Source organism: Anser anser (genome assembly GCF_964211835.1).
Source record: "Anser anser genome assembly, chromosome: 22".
Lineage (NCBI taxonomy): Eukaryota > Metazoa > Chordata > Aves > Anseriformes > Anatidae > Anser > Anser anser.
This window is the reverse complement of record NC_139743.1, coordinates 9,668,014-9,684,185: the sequence shown is the minus strand read 5'-3', so window position 1 is coordinate 9,684,185 and position 16,172 is coordinate 9,668,014. Positions and strand designations below refer to the sequence as shown.

At 43.4% G+C, this 16,172-nt stretch overlaps 1 protein-coding gene across 10 annotated transcripts in view; it reads left to right on the top strand.

Annotated features, from left to right (window-relative positions):
- The window catches only part of PKNOX2 (PBX/knotted 1 homeobox 2), an 88,140-nt gene that overhangs the window by 64,042 nt on the left and 7,926 nt on the right, over positions 1–16,172 (top strand). For all 10 annotated transcript variants that reach the window (XM_083808223.1, XM_083808224.1, XM_083808222.1 and 7 more), the window contains 5 exons: positions 1,705–1,844; positions 6,258–6,429; positions 9,290–9,478; positions 15,716–15,848; positions 15,923–16,020. In XM_083808223.1, the coding sequence (XP_083664349.1) occupies positions 1,705–1,844; positions 6,258–6,429; positions 9,290–9,478; positions 15,716–15,848; positions 15,923–16,020 (732 nt within the window). The remainder of the gene's footprint in view (positions 1–1,704; positions 1,845–6,257; positions 6,430–9,289; positions 9,479–15,715; positions 15,849–15,922; positions 16,021–16,172) is intronic.

Genomic DNA, 16,172 nt, shown 5'->3' with positions numbered 1-16,172 from the left:
AAAAAGAAGACAGAAACCCAAACTGATAGGGTGAACCCCACTTTTTTACCCAAAACCATGCATTCTCCCAGGGGAGAGAAGACGGAGGGAAATCAAGGCAGACCAGCAGCTTACTTCTGTGTTGGGAACATTCGAAATTAAATGGTGCTAGGCGACTTTACAGGAGCCAAACTTTGGAGTTATGAACAATAACAGTGATTAACAAGAGCCGTAGCAGCAGTGAAAGGTCAGGCAGGAGATATTAAAGTCAAACATTTTAGAACCAATGGGTGCCGCAGGTTGGGCCCAACGTGGGTTTACGCAGCTTTTAATCGAGGTGAGAAATCTGCTTTTCCATGCCAAGACCCTGACTATAAGGGTGAGTTTCGCTGGAGACAACTGTGGGCATCTGCACATATACACACAAGTCTTTATATACATATATAAAATATTTAGCAAGACACAGAGGTTTCTTTTTGCTACCCAGCTTGGTGGAGGATAGAAGATTTATGGAGGAAAACGGGCAAATGCTAATTTTTAGAATTTCAGCATGAGAGCAGGTAAAGCATCCACTTTGTGCATTAATTTTACACTGGGATTTTGAGTTGAGAACTGGACAAGTTTGGAGAGCTGGGGGTGCTGATGCATTTGAACCCAAAGAGATTGAACTTCTCCCCCAGTTTTTTTTTTTTTGTTTTTTTTAAACTGAATCTTGTAAAGCAACATGTTGCATGGTGTATGTCAGACCCATCTGCAGTCTGGCAGGAACCAATGCAGATTTCTCTAATGCAATGTTAAGCTTAAATGGAAATTACCCTTAAATGTGTGCACAAGCATGTGCAAATAAGGAAACACATCCTGTGCACATGGGCATGGATGTTTTGGGAGTGCTTTGGGGATGATGCTGGGAGGATGTGAAGTGATTTGCATGTGTGCTGGTGCAGACTCGTCTCACATATTAAACTCACATTTATTTAACTAAAATAATTGCGCACTTTTTAAAAGCAAGTCATTAGTTAGCAGAGCCATTTATTACATAGCAGACATAATTTTAATGGTAGATTTTCAACCCTGGTGCATTGTGCGTCCCGTCCCAGCAGCCTTCTGGGGCTGCATCGGCAATAAAGGCAGGTGATTTGAACCAAAAAAAAGTTGCTTTTCTGTCTGGCTGCTTGCTTTGCTAAAATGACTCATCCCTGGGCTCAGCACACCAGAGAGTTGGAAGAGGCTCCCATAATTTTTGAAGAAAGCAGACTGCCTGTGCGTCTAGAGACTCACACCTTCTTGCTTTGAGCAGCCTCTGTTCAGTCACGAGACAAATGTTGCAGCTGATTTAATCAGGGACTTCTGAGTGCTTCTGCGGAGAGGAGGTCAGAGCACCTGCATTTCCCCCTAACAAATTACCCCCGTGTCTGCTGTGCTCATGGTGCACTGAGGAAGACATCAAGCTTTCTCTCTTGCAGGTCTGACTGTATCTCCCCCATGAAGTGGAATAAGTGCTAATCCTGCTGCCAAACTCAGCGATGCTCAAGCTGGGCGACGTGAGCAGGAGAAGTGCAATAAACCCCATTTTTGTGTTTCTTTCCTTCTTCCTTTCCTTCCCCCTTCCTTCCTTCCTTCCTTCCTTCCTTCCTTCCTTCCTTCCTTCCTTCCTTCCTTCCTTCCTTCCTTCCTTCCTTCCTTCCTTCCTTCCTTCCTTTCTTCCTTCCTTTCCTTCCTTCCCAGATGACGGCCACAGCCCAGCAGCCCACCAAGGCACAGCCTGTGCACCTCACCACCACGCCAGCGGCCGCCACCGCACCCGTGCCCACTGCAGCTGGTGACCCCCAGGCGCAGCTGGAGGCCGACAAGCGAGCCGTCTACAGGTGATGCAAGCCAACATCAGTGTGCATTAATTAATTAGTGCATCACTGAATGCATGATTTCATTAATGCATTCCTTAGTCTCGTGAATGCCTTGAGTCAGTAATGCATTGATTTAACGCATTGGGTAATGCAGCAACTCACTGATGCATTAATTATTATAATGCATTACTAACCTGCTAATATTCAAACACATTAATTAATGCACAGGAATGTGTTCATTAGCAATTAGCTCCTTTTTAGCAATAATAGCTATCAATAATATTGCATAGTGGTGGAGCTTCTTTGTGGAACTAGTTTTGCAGCACCATGGGATCCCCTGTGTTCAGCAGCACCTGTCCCCCCTGAGAAATATTCACCTCCAGAATACCCAAATCGGATGTTTTTTTTTCAAAACTCTGCGATTTGAGGCAGAAAAAGCACTCAGGAGGAGCAAAGACAGACATTAACCTGAAACATGCAGTTTGTGCATCCATACAGTGCTTGGGCGACTATGCCTTGGCCCCTCCAGTCTGCTTTTTTGTCACTGTGGGTATAATAATATATCATACTATAATGTATACAGCAATGTAGGATAATTGTACTAAGTAATATAATTATGCAAATAATATAATAAGTAATGTAATTATATATGATATGTAATTAATTACAATATTGTAATGTATACAGTACTTATATAACAGTAATGTATAATCTTATAATATAATAAGGCTTATATAAGGCTTAAGGTTAAGAGTAACCCCCAGTTAACCGCCAGGGCTATGGTTCATGGATGCGTGGAGCCACATGGGCCCTGTGGGGGGTTCTGGGGGCTCCTGAGCCAAAACCTGCAGATTGGAAGTTAAGAAATTAAAATATTTCACCTCCAAATATTCACATATAGTGAGTCCAAACGGCCCTGAAAGGGAAAGGGATCAGTGAAGAAAAAAACACCTTTTTTCTTTTGCAGCTCTGCAATGACTTTCTGCTGGGTTAAAGGAAGGATTTCCACGGCATTCATGGGTGTGGTTTTATTGCAAAACTGAAAAATATTTTGGAGGTTTAACAGCCTTAATTTGATGGGTCAAAAATGCCATACATGCCATTTTGGGTGTATTTCCTACATGGGAAAGTGGTGACAAAATTGCAGGCGGCATCTTGGCTGGTCCTATGTGTAGACTCAGCCATCCAAACCCAGGTGCTCATTTTTTGGTACCAGCCACAATTAGCCCCAGAAGTATGTTTTTTTGTATAAAAGAACACTGAATGAACCGGTTTTGCTGCATACATGGCCTGTGGGGTTTCAGCCCTGTGCAAAATCTGAATATTAACCTATACAGTTTTCATGTAGAGTATGTATATGTAATTAGATATCAAATAGGTGTTTTAGCAGCTGGCTACATGCCACGTTCCCAGTACTGCATCCTCTACTGTAAGCAATGGATTTTTGTTAATTTTCAGTAATTACACAAAGGCAGAAGGCAACGGCTGTACACATTGGTCAATCAACTTGGAGGGAAATCGCCAGGAAAATGCAACGGGAAATATAAAAGGCGATGGATGAGTGGCTGCTAAGTCACCACCAGGTTTTATGCTCTAGCAGGAGTCTTATCACCCATTAAAAAAAAAAAAAAAAAGGAAAAAGGAAAACTAATCCACTAATCCACTGCTTTGTGTGGTGACAGCCAAGCGTCTTTGTGGGGACTGGTCCCCAGCAGCATCACTTCAGGTTTTGGACAAACAAAAGATGATGTCCCAAAGAAACGGGCACTGAAAACTGCCCTCGTGAGCTCTGTGTGCTGGATTTCCAAGCAGGACAAGTCCATGCTTCTTTGCAGCCTGTTTCTTTTTTTTTGGAGAAAAAGAAAATGAATTTTGGCGCTGGGGGAAAGAATACGAGTGCATGTTGTGCTGTGCTGCCCTCCCTGTGCCTGCGTTGCAGCCCCGCTGCCAGCTCGCAGGCAGCACCCTGCTGAATGTGCGAAATTAGGCCATTAGAGGAATTCATTTCTCTTTATTAGCCCGTGTCAAATCCTTTTTATTAGTGGCTGCGAACGACCTCTCTCCTGCAGGAAAATGTCAGGCCAGTTCAGCCCTTTTATTTGCTCGATGCCACTGCAGAACAAGCTCTTCTACTTTTATTCCCTCTTGGCTTGGGGTGGGCACAAATGGGGTGGGAAGGCAGGCAGCTGAGCTGAGTACAGACCTCATTTGGGGCCAGATCCGGAGGATTGCCCCTCAAAAAAACGGATTTTTGCAAAAGCAGATTCTGCCAAAGCAGGTGTTTCTACCCCCAAACTCTTCCCAGTTCCACAGGGCTGAATCTCTGCCTCCATAACATCTGTGGTGTGGAGAATACCCCTGTTTCCCCATACATCCTGGATATCCATCCCATATTTCACAGTGAGGGTGGGATCCAGATGTAAAATGCCAAAGCCTCACGGTGCCCATACCATTCCCCTACATTTGGCAGCCACAGGAAGGCTAGAAATGCAGAAAACTGCATTTTTTTCATGCAAAAGGAAAAAGAATTTGCAACAATTTAGCACCCAGCTCATGGCAGAAATCCAAATTTCACTGCTCCTCAACACTGTTCAAAAAGGGGCCTTCATGCTCTCCCTTAACCTGCCCCTGGGGGGTTTGCAATTCCACCTTTGTTTTATTTTATTTTATTTTATTTTGTTTTGTTTTGTTTTTTATTTTATTTTATTTTATTTTATTTTATTTTATTTTATTTTATTTTATTTTATTTTATTTTATTTTATTTTATTTTATTTTATTTTATTTTATTTTATTTTATTTTATTTTTTATTATTTTATTTTGTATTTATTTATTTATTTTATTTTCCAGATAAAAATCAAACCATCATACCCTCAGCCACATTGCCTCCCCATCTTGCCAGCACTGCAAGAAATTTGTGAAGGTCAATCATTAATACAGAAGAGTACAGGGATGCTGGTGATGGCTTTAATCCCTCTTGGTACCTGCAGATCCTCAAAGCAAAGGGGCTACAAAATGCAACTCCCCCACCAAAAAAAAAAAAAAAACACAATAATTTCACTCACTAGCGCAGGGTGGGTTCATGCCTTTGCTTCCTCATTGGTTTTTGAAATGGCATCTGCTGCGAGCCATGGGTTCATAAGGCCAATAATTCATACCACGGCTTGGAATTTGCTGTTCATATCCCTCAGCTAAGCCCCAGCGGGGTGGCTGAAATTATGGAATTATTCCCCCCCCAGACCCTCCCCATCCTCTCCAGCCTTGGCAAATCTTGCATTAAACCGGGATCAGGCCAGATTAGACCATAATATGCTGCAGTATTAGCAGTTGCAAATGAAGACTTAGCCGAGGGGTTTAACCCCTTCGCCTGACTCTGGTTTGGAAGAGACCTGCAGGAAGCCTGGAATTGAGCGGTAATCATCTCTCCTTTGGGCCAAAATTGCTTTTTTCCCCAGCACTTTGTAGAGCTGTATGTATTAGAGGCACCCCCAGAGTACTTTTCTGTAGGAGGTGAGACCAGGAGGCAAACCCTGCTGCACTGGGATAACTGGCGTGCCCTTGCTGCGCACAGGAGGAACAATCCCTGCAGCAGCCTTTTGCCTTCCTCTCCTGAAAGTTGCCTCCAATACTTCCATATTTTTAAAATTGCACCACTGGAGGGGCTCCCTGAGAGCGGCACTAACTCCTGGTCTTCATCACCTGCTTTGCCACGTGTTTTGGTGCAGCACGTATATTTGCATTTTATATTGCGTCGATTTAGTGTCACTGTTAGAGCTAATTGTGGATTCACAAACAGGAAGGCAAGCCTGTTTTTGAAGGGGGTCTTGTGTTGAGAAAGAAGAGGGACTTGGCCCAACTCCTCCTTTGTGTGCGGACACGAATGTGCTCGAAGAAGGAGAAAAGAGCCCTCTCAATGGGGTAGCAACCCATGCAGCAGAAGCGAGTGGTATCTGTGGCATAAACAGACGTCATGGGTGTGTAGAAATGCCAGCCCTTCCCTGCCCATCATCTCCAAATGACCCATATTTTTGGGTGCCTTTTGGCCTGGATCCCAGTGCAGATGTCAATTCCTGAAGCACGAAGACATCGGGATGGCAGCCAGTGCCAAGGCAACTGCCCCAAAGCCAAAGCTTTTTGCCCATTGCAAAACAATTCTGAAACAGACGACTCTGGTGCAATGCTGTGAAGCACCAAGATGTCAGGAGAAGCCATGCCTAGAGGAGAAGATGGTGCATTTCGCAATTTTTAATTTATTTTTTTATTTTTATTTTTGTAAAAGGTCTAGAGGGACCACAGTCAGTGTTGGCTTGGGAGTGAGGTTTGCAGTACCAGGCTCTTACAGGCTGGGAGGGAACAGATAGGTGGTGTGGGGTAAAAGCAGATGGGGGATCTAAAAGAAGTTGACATTATGGGGGGATCTTCTCTGTCCTTCACAGGCACCCGTTGTTCCCGCTGCTAACGCTGCTCTTTGAGAAGTGTGAGCAGGCGACACAGGGCTCTGAGTGCATCACCTCGGCCAGCTTTGACGTTGACATCGAGAACTTTGTCCACCAGCAGGAGCAGGAGCACAAGCCCTTCTTCAGTGATGACCCCGAGCTGGACAACTTGGTAGAGGGGGCTGAGGCTTGGTGTATGGCCTGGGGGGCTGAGGAGGGGGTAGGGGTGAGGAACGTGTCACTGGGGCCTAACAACTTGGGGATCCGATTGTAGCAGTGGCCACCTTGGCAATGTTCTCCATAGGCCCTGAGAGATTTTTCTCCAAGACCTTCTCTGAGACTTTTTCTATAAAATCCTCTGCAAGAACAAACTCCAGCCCAATTTTTGACTAGTTTTCTTGCACAGATACCACAGAATCAACGCATCTGGAAACAGCCAAGCTTAATGGCTGGTTTGTGCCCCTAAACCAGCAGTCTTTGCAGGAATCGCTCTTTTTGGTGTAGCGTGTGATACCATCTACCTTCTTGTCTGTCACCACCTCAGCTCACTCATGAGCAGCTCTTGTTCAACAAGCAGGGCAAAGTAAGAGTTTTTTTCCAGAAAAGGAGATGCATATCAAAGGTTTGGGCCACTTTGGGCTGTTTTTGGTACTTTCCCCACAGTAGCAATCTACATTTCCTACCAGAAACATTTCCTGAGAAGACTGTGCTTGGAATGGAGCTTTTCTCTTGCAGGGACTTAGGGTACATCCCCAAATCCTATTACTTTCTACGGGAAGCCTCCATACGTGGTCTCCATGGCAGGTGTGTGGGTTGGCATGACCACAGCACTGTCCTATCACTCTCACCCAGTGCTCCGCAAACAGGTTTTATGGTCAAAAAGAAATTTCACCCGCCTGAGATGATGCAAAGAGCAAAACTCCTTCTCTGGGGGATGGCATGGCCCCTGGGACCCATTGCAGAGGGATTTCCACCAGAAAAGAAGCAAAATCATGCAATTCACAAGCAGTTTGTCTGATGACCTGGCACAACGGAAAGAAGAACAAGCAATGCACATCCAAAACAAGTGCTTTCCTAAAATAAAGTATTTTCAAAATGGATTAAAATACTGCATCTTTTGGGCCAAATTTCAGCTCATGGAGGAGAGCTTTGTGAGATCCCTAACTCCAGACTGGCTTAGCCCCTCCAAAAATTATGGGCTGTGCAAAGTTCTGTTTGCAGATTACTGAGCTCATTTTGTCATGTCTTACAGACAAGAAAAGAAACTGCTCTGGGACAAGTGACAAAAAAAGCAACATTTTGGATTGTTCCGATGTAGATCCTTCTTTTAATGTAGATGGCTTCTTTTAATAAAAAAAAAACAACACACAAGTGATGGGTTTGGGGTCATAAATGTTTCATTTGGGAGCAGCTCTTGCTGCTGTGGTGCAATTTGCCTGTGGCAATTTTGCACCAATCCCATGTATGTCTTGCAGCACTAGATATGTCTATATTCATGTGCACATATATGTGCATATATGTACATGTGCATATATGTACATTTGCCTTGTTTCTAGGACATGTATATAAATTATATATATATTCTGACCCAGTCCCCCAAACTTCTCCAAAGCCATCCAAATCCCTAAGTGCACATGGCCTCCAGCAAGGCAGAGATGGATGGGGATGCTGAGGAAGGACCACTTCTGTTGGTGGGAAGCACCGATTGGAGGGGATTTCAGATGAAAACGTCTTGCAGTGCTCAAAACTCAACATTTCCACCTGTTCCTGAGGCAACACTCTTGCCGGGCTTTTTCCCATCCAAAATCTGTTTGCATTGTCTTTTTTTTTTTTTGTATTTTTTTAACGCCACTGATTCCCTGGAAATCAGTGGTGGCAAAGTGGGGATGAAAAGGCCAGCGGCATTAGCTATCGTTAGAATAAGAGTCATGTATTCCTCGCTGCCGAGATGCACATAATTAGAAATTAGAAAAAGGTCAGATCTCACCATTATCAACTCAATCAGCTGCCGAGTGCCACACAGTCAATTAATTCAGCATCTGTATTTTTTACAACCCCGCGCACGTACGCCGTCGGACTGTAACTCTTTATCCGGACAGATATACGGCGCAGCGGAGCAGGGACATAAAATGAGACCCTAAGCAAATGAGCTGAGATAATTGAGAGATTTATTTTTTATACATATATGTGTCAGGTCTTCTTGCCTGTGCCCTTGAATATTGACTTTCATGGCCATGAGCCCCGGGAGGATGCGGAGAGCTGGGGCGCGACGCCTCCACCTTGCACTTAACCTGTGCCAAGTACAGAGGAGGGCAAAAACACAGAAAAAGCATAAAAAAGGGAAAATTTCTGGCCACACCAGAAATTTGTTTGCAAACCAAAAATTGGCTTTCTCCATCATGGAGCTGCTACCTGAGTTTGGCCCTGGATTTTTCGGGATGTTTCCCAACCTCGGCGACTCACAGTTTGTAAAGATGACCACTAAAATTTGCAAGTTAAAAACACCCTTTGAAATGCAAAGACTCTTTGTTACATAAAACTGGATTTATTGCCCCGGAGTGAATAGCTGAAATTTTATATATTATGCAAGATTTCAAACAGCGGCTGTAAAACTTAAGGTTTCAGCTTGGCAAGAGGAATGTTTCATGTGTAAATTTTTTAACGTTTATGGGGTACGTTTTAATGAGGCCCAGGCTTTGCACCAGCAACAGCTTACGGCAGTGCTGCAGCCCCATAATCTTGTTAGAAAAAGTGGCCTCTGGAGAATAACCAAACATGTTCCTACATCCAGGGCTTTGCATCAGACTTTTTTTGGGCATCGGGAGAAATTCTCTTGAAGGCAATGGTAATTTTTGTGAATTTTCACCTCTTGGGATTGCAGAGATAGCAGGGGTGTGGAGGGAAAAGAAATGCAGCAGTGAAGAGGGATGGGCTCTGGGATGGACTTCGGGTGAGAATATTGATCTTTTTGGCTTTTTTTGGTTTGTTGAGAAAGGAGATGCTTTAAACTCTGCCATTGTGCCCGTGCGCAGATGGTGAAGGCAATCCAGGTGCTGCGCATCCACCTCCTGGAGCTGGAGAAGGTCAACGAGTTGTGCAAGGACTTTTGCAACCGCTACATCACCTGCCTCAAAACCAAGATGCACAGTGACAACCTACTCAGGAACGACCTGGGGGGGCCCTACTCCCCCAACCCCTCCTCCATCAGCCTCCACCCTCAGGTAACACCTTAAAATCGCCTGCAATTGCCATCGTTGCACGTTGGCCAACATGCGAGTCACATGAGGTTTGGGGATTGCTCTGCAGCTCCCGTGGGCTCCAGGAAGTTTGTTAAAATCCATCCCAACCTGAGGAAAATCATTTTTAAAAAAGGTATCTTGCTCATATCATGCAAAAATTGTGACGATTTTTTTTTACTTTTTTTTTATTATATAGTTTTGTGGTGGATTTTTCTCATGGCCTTTTTGTGTGCATGTATGTGTGTGTGTGTTTGGATTTGGCTGCAGCCCCAATGCTTGCAGCTCCTGTTGCAATGCGAGGACTTCTGCTTAAACTCCTATTGCCGCAGCAACAACATGCACAGGGAGGGAAATGCAGAAGCCGTGCAAACGCATGGGCAAATGGACAAGAAATTTGCATTTGTGCTTTGCAAGTGTTTCATGAAAAATACAATTGTTGGTGGGAGGGACAGAAACACCTCAGTTTTCTCTGCCACTTCCTCACTCCGCATCGTCATCTTCATTTCAAGGTAGCTCAGCAGATTTTGGGTCTCAAGTGACCCTTTTTTGCTTTGCTGCTCCAGCACTCCCTGCAGTCCATGCTCAGCATGATCAAGGTCCATACCTTGGTATTTTTTTGTATAATCTGAGTTTTAGCCTGGAGGAGAAAACAGCTGGTGCCTCAAGCACAGTGGGAAAGTACAAGGAGATGCACAAGAACTGCAGAAATATCAACTGAAATAACCAAACTGAAAAAAGCCACCACCTTGGTGGCTTTAGGGACAACACAGGGGATTTTACCTTAATATTTGGAAGAAAAATTGGGCATTGCTTGGGTATTATCTCTTTCCGATACTGATTTTTTTTTGTGGGAAAATGACACTTGGGGTTGCACAATCCCCCCAGAAATAACGGTAGCCAACTCAAAATTAGCCAGAAGGTTGCCAGGCACCTCTTGGCACTATTCCCCCAAGGGAGGCAGATGCCAGGGGCTTTTTATGGATTTTCAAGGCACTTTGAAGGTGGTGGAAAGGAAAAAAAAAATAGTCATTTTTAGCTGCTTAGCTCCAAGTACTGCACAGATCAAAACTCCTGGTGTGACACTCGGGGCCACTTTGTTTCCCCAGCACAGGGAAGGAAAACATGGAAAAGTTTTATTTCTTATTTGGGTTTCCTGAGAGCACCAAACCACTTAATCATTGATCTAAAAAACCAGCTTCTCTCTATTTTCTAATAATCTCTAGAAATGGACTTATTATCCCTTCACTGCTTTATGGTAGCATTCCTTATGATCAAAATTAGCAAGACACTTGCATAAAAGAGAACAATAATTGCTCAACGAGCATCTCGTTTGTAATTTATTAGTTTCTATTATTGTGCATTGCCATGGCAACAGCTCGCATCCCGGGTGATGAGAGAGATGTTAGATATGAGCCGACGAAGCTCCCGGTCCCAGCAAATGGAGATGCACGTTTTTTATCAGTAATTTTCATGAAAATAATAAGTGAAGGAGTTAATGAGATGGAAAGCCGTCCTGTGGCTATTGTGAATTTTTTTTCCTCTCTTCCTTTTTTTTTTTTTAAGTGTTGATCTAATTAGAATGCATCGGTCAGGAAAAGTAATGAGGATTTAGTGCCTCACAAAGAGGTGGGGATCATATCAGAAAATTAGCACAAGTCTTTGGAAAATAATCAGGCCCATGTAGAGGTGCTGCGCACCTCGGATTTCTGCAGTGCTGGAGCTGCCCCCATTTCCCTTCCAGGCAGGACAGGAAAGTTGAGAAACTCAAGTGAGGCTTTGGAGGCAGTTGCTAAATAAATGGGAACGCACCCAGGAAAAAAAACAATTGGAGGGAAAACGCTACAGGATTGTCACACTGGCTCAAGGACAAAAGGATTTTCAGTGGGCAACAGCAGCTGACATATCCATGGTGACAGCCCAGAAGGAGCCACCATCTCATCTGGTCACTGAATGAGGATGACATTCCAGTGTCGACATAAAGACAATTTTTTTCCAATTACCCAACTCAGCAACGTCAAGTGCCTGAGTGCTTCAGCTCATTGAGTGTACTTGAATTGAGCATGGATAAAGCTTAGAAAAACAGCAGTGGACACACTTTGACTTGTTAGTATTAGGCCAGAGGTTGGACTAGGTGATCTTGGAGATCTCTTCCAACCTGGATGATTCTGTGATTCTGTGACTTTTTGTCCATCAGCTAGGTCTTAAGAGCTGGGGATGCTCCTGAGAACTGAAGAACTGTGGGATCTGTTTAAAAGATGGCAAGTGGGATAATTTTGCTAATTATTGTTCTATTAATCTCACACCAAAGGTAGGTAAAACACCTAAGCAGCTACTAATTTAGGATTTTTTTTTAATCCAAATAATGGAAATTTGATTAATTGATGAGGTTTCTCAGGAAATAGGTTTTCTCAGAGCATGGGAGGGACATCAGTCATTTTGTGAGGAGATACACCAGGTGAGTTGTGAAAGCTTGTGCAAAGTTTTTGACCACATGACAGGCTGCTTAAAAAATGATGCATATGCCATAACAAGGATGTCAACTGAAACTGAGAAAACAGCAGACGGAACCGCCAAAATGCCACTGTGGAAAACTCGCCGTTGGATTTTCCTGTTGTCTCTGAAAAAGAGAGCTCATGGCTTGGCTTTATGTGGGCTTTCTAATATGAAAAATTCAAGAATTGCTGGAAATGCAAAAATGCCAGAAGATGATGAGAAGATGAGAGAGAACCTGGACAGGTGTGTGATTTGTAAATTGTGCAAACAGAGGTGTTTCCTCTGTTGCTGAAATCTTCTCATGTCACTAAGTTTGTAGGTGACTCCTGGCATTGACCAACTTCAGGTGAAAAGTTTTTTCCTGTGCAGTGAGCCTTCCCCAAACCTTTGGTAACTTAATGATATGTTTTACCCCATTTACTCCATTGCTTTCTCATTTGCTTGCAAGAAAAAATACACTGCAAAACCAATCACATTGGGAACCAAAGCACCACCAAGGAGGTTTAATTTCGATTACATCTTCTGGTTTTCAGTCCCTGTTTTAAGTGAGAATTGCAGCAGATTAGCAGCATTTGTATGGGCATTGCCAGGGTGGCATTTCTTCTTGTCTTCCTCCTCAACTTTGCTGATGATTGGAGACTGGTGGTTGGATTGCCCTGACTCAGTGAAGTTTTTTCTGTATAGTCCTTATTTTATCCAAGTTTTGCTAGGTGGACATGCCTTGATTTCACAGTTATTTAAAACCAACATATTTTTATCCCCATCCATCCACCCATTCATCCTTGATAAAGCCCTACATTTCCTGTGTTTGAGTTTGGCCAACTCTCCCTTGGCAGACTCTTAGTTGTCTTTTTTCTCCAACTAATCCAGATTTTCCCCAGTTCAACTCAAGAACAAATAAATTTCACAAATTTAGGAGGGGAAAAAAACTTTTATGCATGTGTGCCACCCAAAAATAAATTGCCATATCATGAAGCACAAGCAGTAGGACAGCTTTGCAAGTGCACTTACTCTTGGGCACTTGGCCTTTGACACTTGCCTTGTTGTGAGAAAGAGTTTTTTTTTGTTGTTCAATGCAATATGTACCAGGTCTGTTTCCTCATTAAAGTACTTTTAATTTGGAGAAGGCATGTTTTGCTGTAGAGTTATAGAAGGTTGGTGCCAAGATGTATCTGCAGAGACACCTAGTGATGCATTTTTTTACACTCAAGTGTGAAAATTGCCAGAAACATTCCAACTTCTCTAAGTCCTGAAATATAAAACATTTTCCAGTACAACAAAGTAATGAGCATAATGTAATTTGGCTGAACAATTGCAATCCAATGCAATTAGTGTGTGAAATAGATATTTAAAATTTTCTTGGAGATATCTATATTTATTTTAAGGCAGAGCCTCCACTTCCATTGGGTACTCTTGGTTTTACAGTGCTGATGTAGAAACACCATGAAATTCTCTCATTCTTTTTCTAATAATTCCTAGTATTCATTTCTGGACACAACTGAGCTAGTATTTTGGGACAACTCTCCTTTACACCACCAAAATATCTTTCCAGGGAGGGAAAAATGCAATTTTTGTCATCATAAAATGCTGCTGAAAATGGCTATGAGCATTATGTCTGGAGTTGGTAGTTTCTCGTTCCCACTTTCAGCTATCCTGAATTATTTCTTCCCAATGCAATTCCAGGAGAGGAGCTCTGGATGTCCCCAGGCTGATCCAAGTCTCCAGTCACCCCTTGCTGTATCTGACTGCTTCTCAAGGCGCTCCAAGGAGCCCATTTTGTTTTATATGACTACTTCTATCATGTTCGTTAGGTGGCCACTTACCAAAAACCTCATCACAGTGCATCAAAACTGACTGGTTTTCGCTTTCTGTATGTTAGGCAGCCCTTCTTTTTCCAAATTCCTCTGGAACTGGGGAAAGGATATAAAAAAATCACAAGTATTTTATGGTCCTATTTGCAGTCTTTTTATTAGTTTAACTACTAGTTACAAGGAATGTCTGGGATTCAAAGCAAAAATTCATTGTCCCGCAGCTGTTGCAGCACAGTTTCCAGGTAAATAATGTTCAAATTGTCAATGCAGAGGATAAAAACAACAAACTATGGAGACAGTGGTTATATTGTTTTGGGCTTGCAGAGGACAGTAAGTTTGATGGCAAAATTGGAGGGAAAAGTGGAGCAGGGGATTTTAACAGCAAAAGTATGCAGGAGAATCAGAGCTTATTCAGAAAATTTTCATGGGGAAAAAAAAGCAAAACAAGATGAAATGTGCCCCGTGCTGATGAAAAGCACTATCTCTGTACTGGCAGAGAGGGTGACTTTGTGGGATTATTCAGCATAAATAAATATTTAAGCAGGGAAAGCCTTTTTAATTGCATGATGACCTGTCATGCCAAAAAGTGGTCTCCTTTGCAACAATTATTTTGGGGCACTGCAGTAGCATGATAGCTGAAACAGGAAAAGAAGGAAGAAAAACACCGTGTTGGTGATGTCATCATGATGTCATCAGTGATAACTTGGGGAAAAAGTGAAAAAGGACCATGCAAAAAAATTAATTGATCTGTGTGTTCAAATTATCTCCATCATTTTATTGCTAGAAAGAGAGGATCTGTGGCTTTTTCTGATCCAACCATGTTTGCGTTGCCAGTGTTCTTGCACATCAATAGTCCGGAGAAATCCTCTTTTCTTAGACCAAGAAATAGGTTTCTTGAAGAAAAGCATCAAAATGAGGGGAAGTTTAAATAAGAAGATAGAAAATCCCTTCCGTTGGTATTTTGTTCAACAGTTGAGAAACAGTAGGACAACAGAGAAGTGAGACAGAATGGGAAAATGGGTCAAAAAGGGGGAGAAAAGATCCTACTTTTCTGAAAAAAAAAATGAATGCAGTTTTATCTCAACTACAGCTGGGCAAATTATAGATATATAGCTGTCTCAGGCTTATTTTGAAAGGATGATTTTATCAATATTAATGGCATAACAAACGAAAATCTTGCACTTCCAGGAGGCTGTGGTACTTCGCCTTGTATTCCCTCATATCCTCCCATTGTGGCACCCTTTCCTCCCCAAAGTGTTTCATTAAATACTCAAATAACCAATTTGTGCTTATTCCAATTGCAGCTCACAGGTGAAAGCCATGCTGGAGCTGGGGTTCATACTGACATTACAGTACCAGGGGAAGAAATGCCCATTTTTGCAGAAAGTTAGCTTAAGGCTACAAAGAATTACGTCAAATGAGTCATATTATTATTATTTTCACTTTATTATTATTATTCTGGCAAGGGGAAACTGCTGATTGTTATTTTCTGGTGCTCTTATTGGAGACCTATGCTGTTTACATGCTTTTTTTGAAAGTTTAACTTCTTTTCTGAGCTCTCTGTGGTGCTTGCCCTGGCATTTAGGAAAAGCTGCTTCATCCAGTTCCAGCCAAAGGACAAAAAAATAAAGACATTTGTAAAAAGATGACGACAGTGGGAGAAATTGCTTCTCATCGTCTAGTGTGTACTGCTTTTCTTACTGGAAATAGTGGCTGCACAAAGAGGGTGGGGCTGGTTAGACATGAAGCAAGAGTTTTGCAAAGTGCCATTCCTTATTTTTCTGTCTTTTTTTTCTTTCCAGCTGCGACAAAAGGAAAGCCCCCTTCCTTCTGCACTTTTGCCTGTAAAAAAGTCAGGGAGGAAAAACCAAAACCCTTACTGCATGCACAACTTATGTCTTCCCTCTTTTCGCAGGAGATGCTGCAGAGCTCGCCCGCGGCACTGCCGGCCGCGTCCAACCCCCCGCCAGGCATTGTGGTGCCCGCAGCCGCACTGCCCCCAGGCAACCTGGCCATGGGCGCAGGGAGCGGGTCGCCCGCCGTGCCAGGTAGGGCCAGCGGGGAGCACAGCAGGGGCCGGCTGGGGGGGTTGCGGCACCCCCACGAGCCCTCTCTTCCACAGGTGGAGCCCTGTACCAGCCCGTGACGATGGTGACGTCGCAGGGCCAGGTCCTCACCCAAGCCATCGCCCCCGGAGCCCTGCAGATCCCCAATGCCCAGGTACGGCCACCCCCATGCCAGTTCCATTGATTTACCCATTTTCCACGGCGATTTGCACTGCTGAGACTTGGCGGGGGAAAGGAATAAAATCTCCCCAAATTCCAAAGGGTTCAACCCTTGGAGTATCCCAAACAAATCATGAGCAAGGAAGG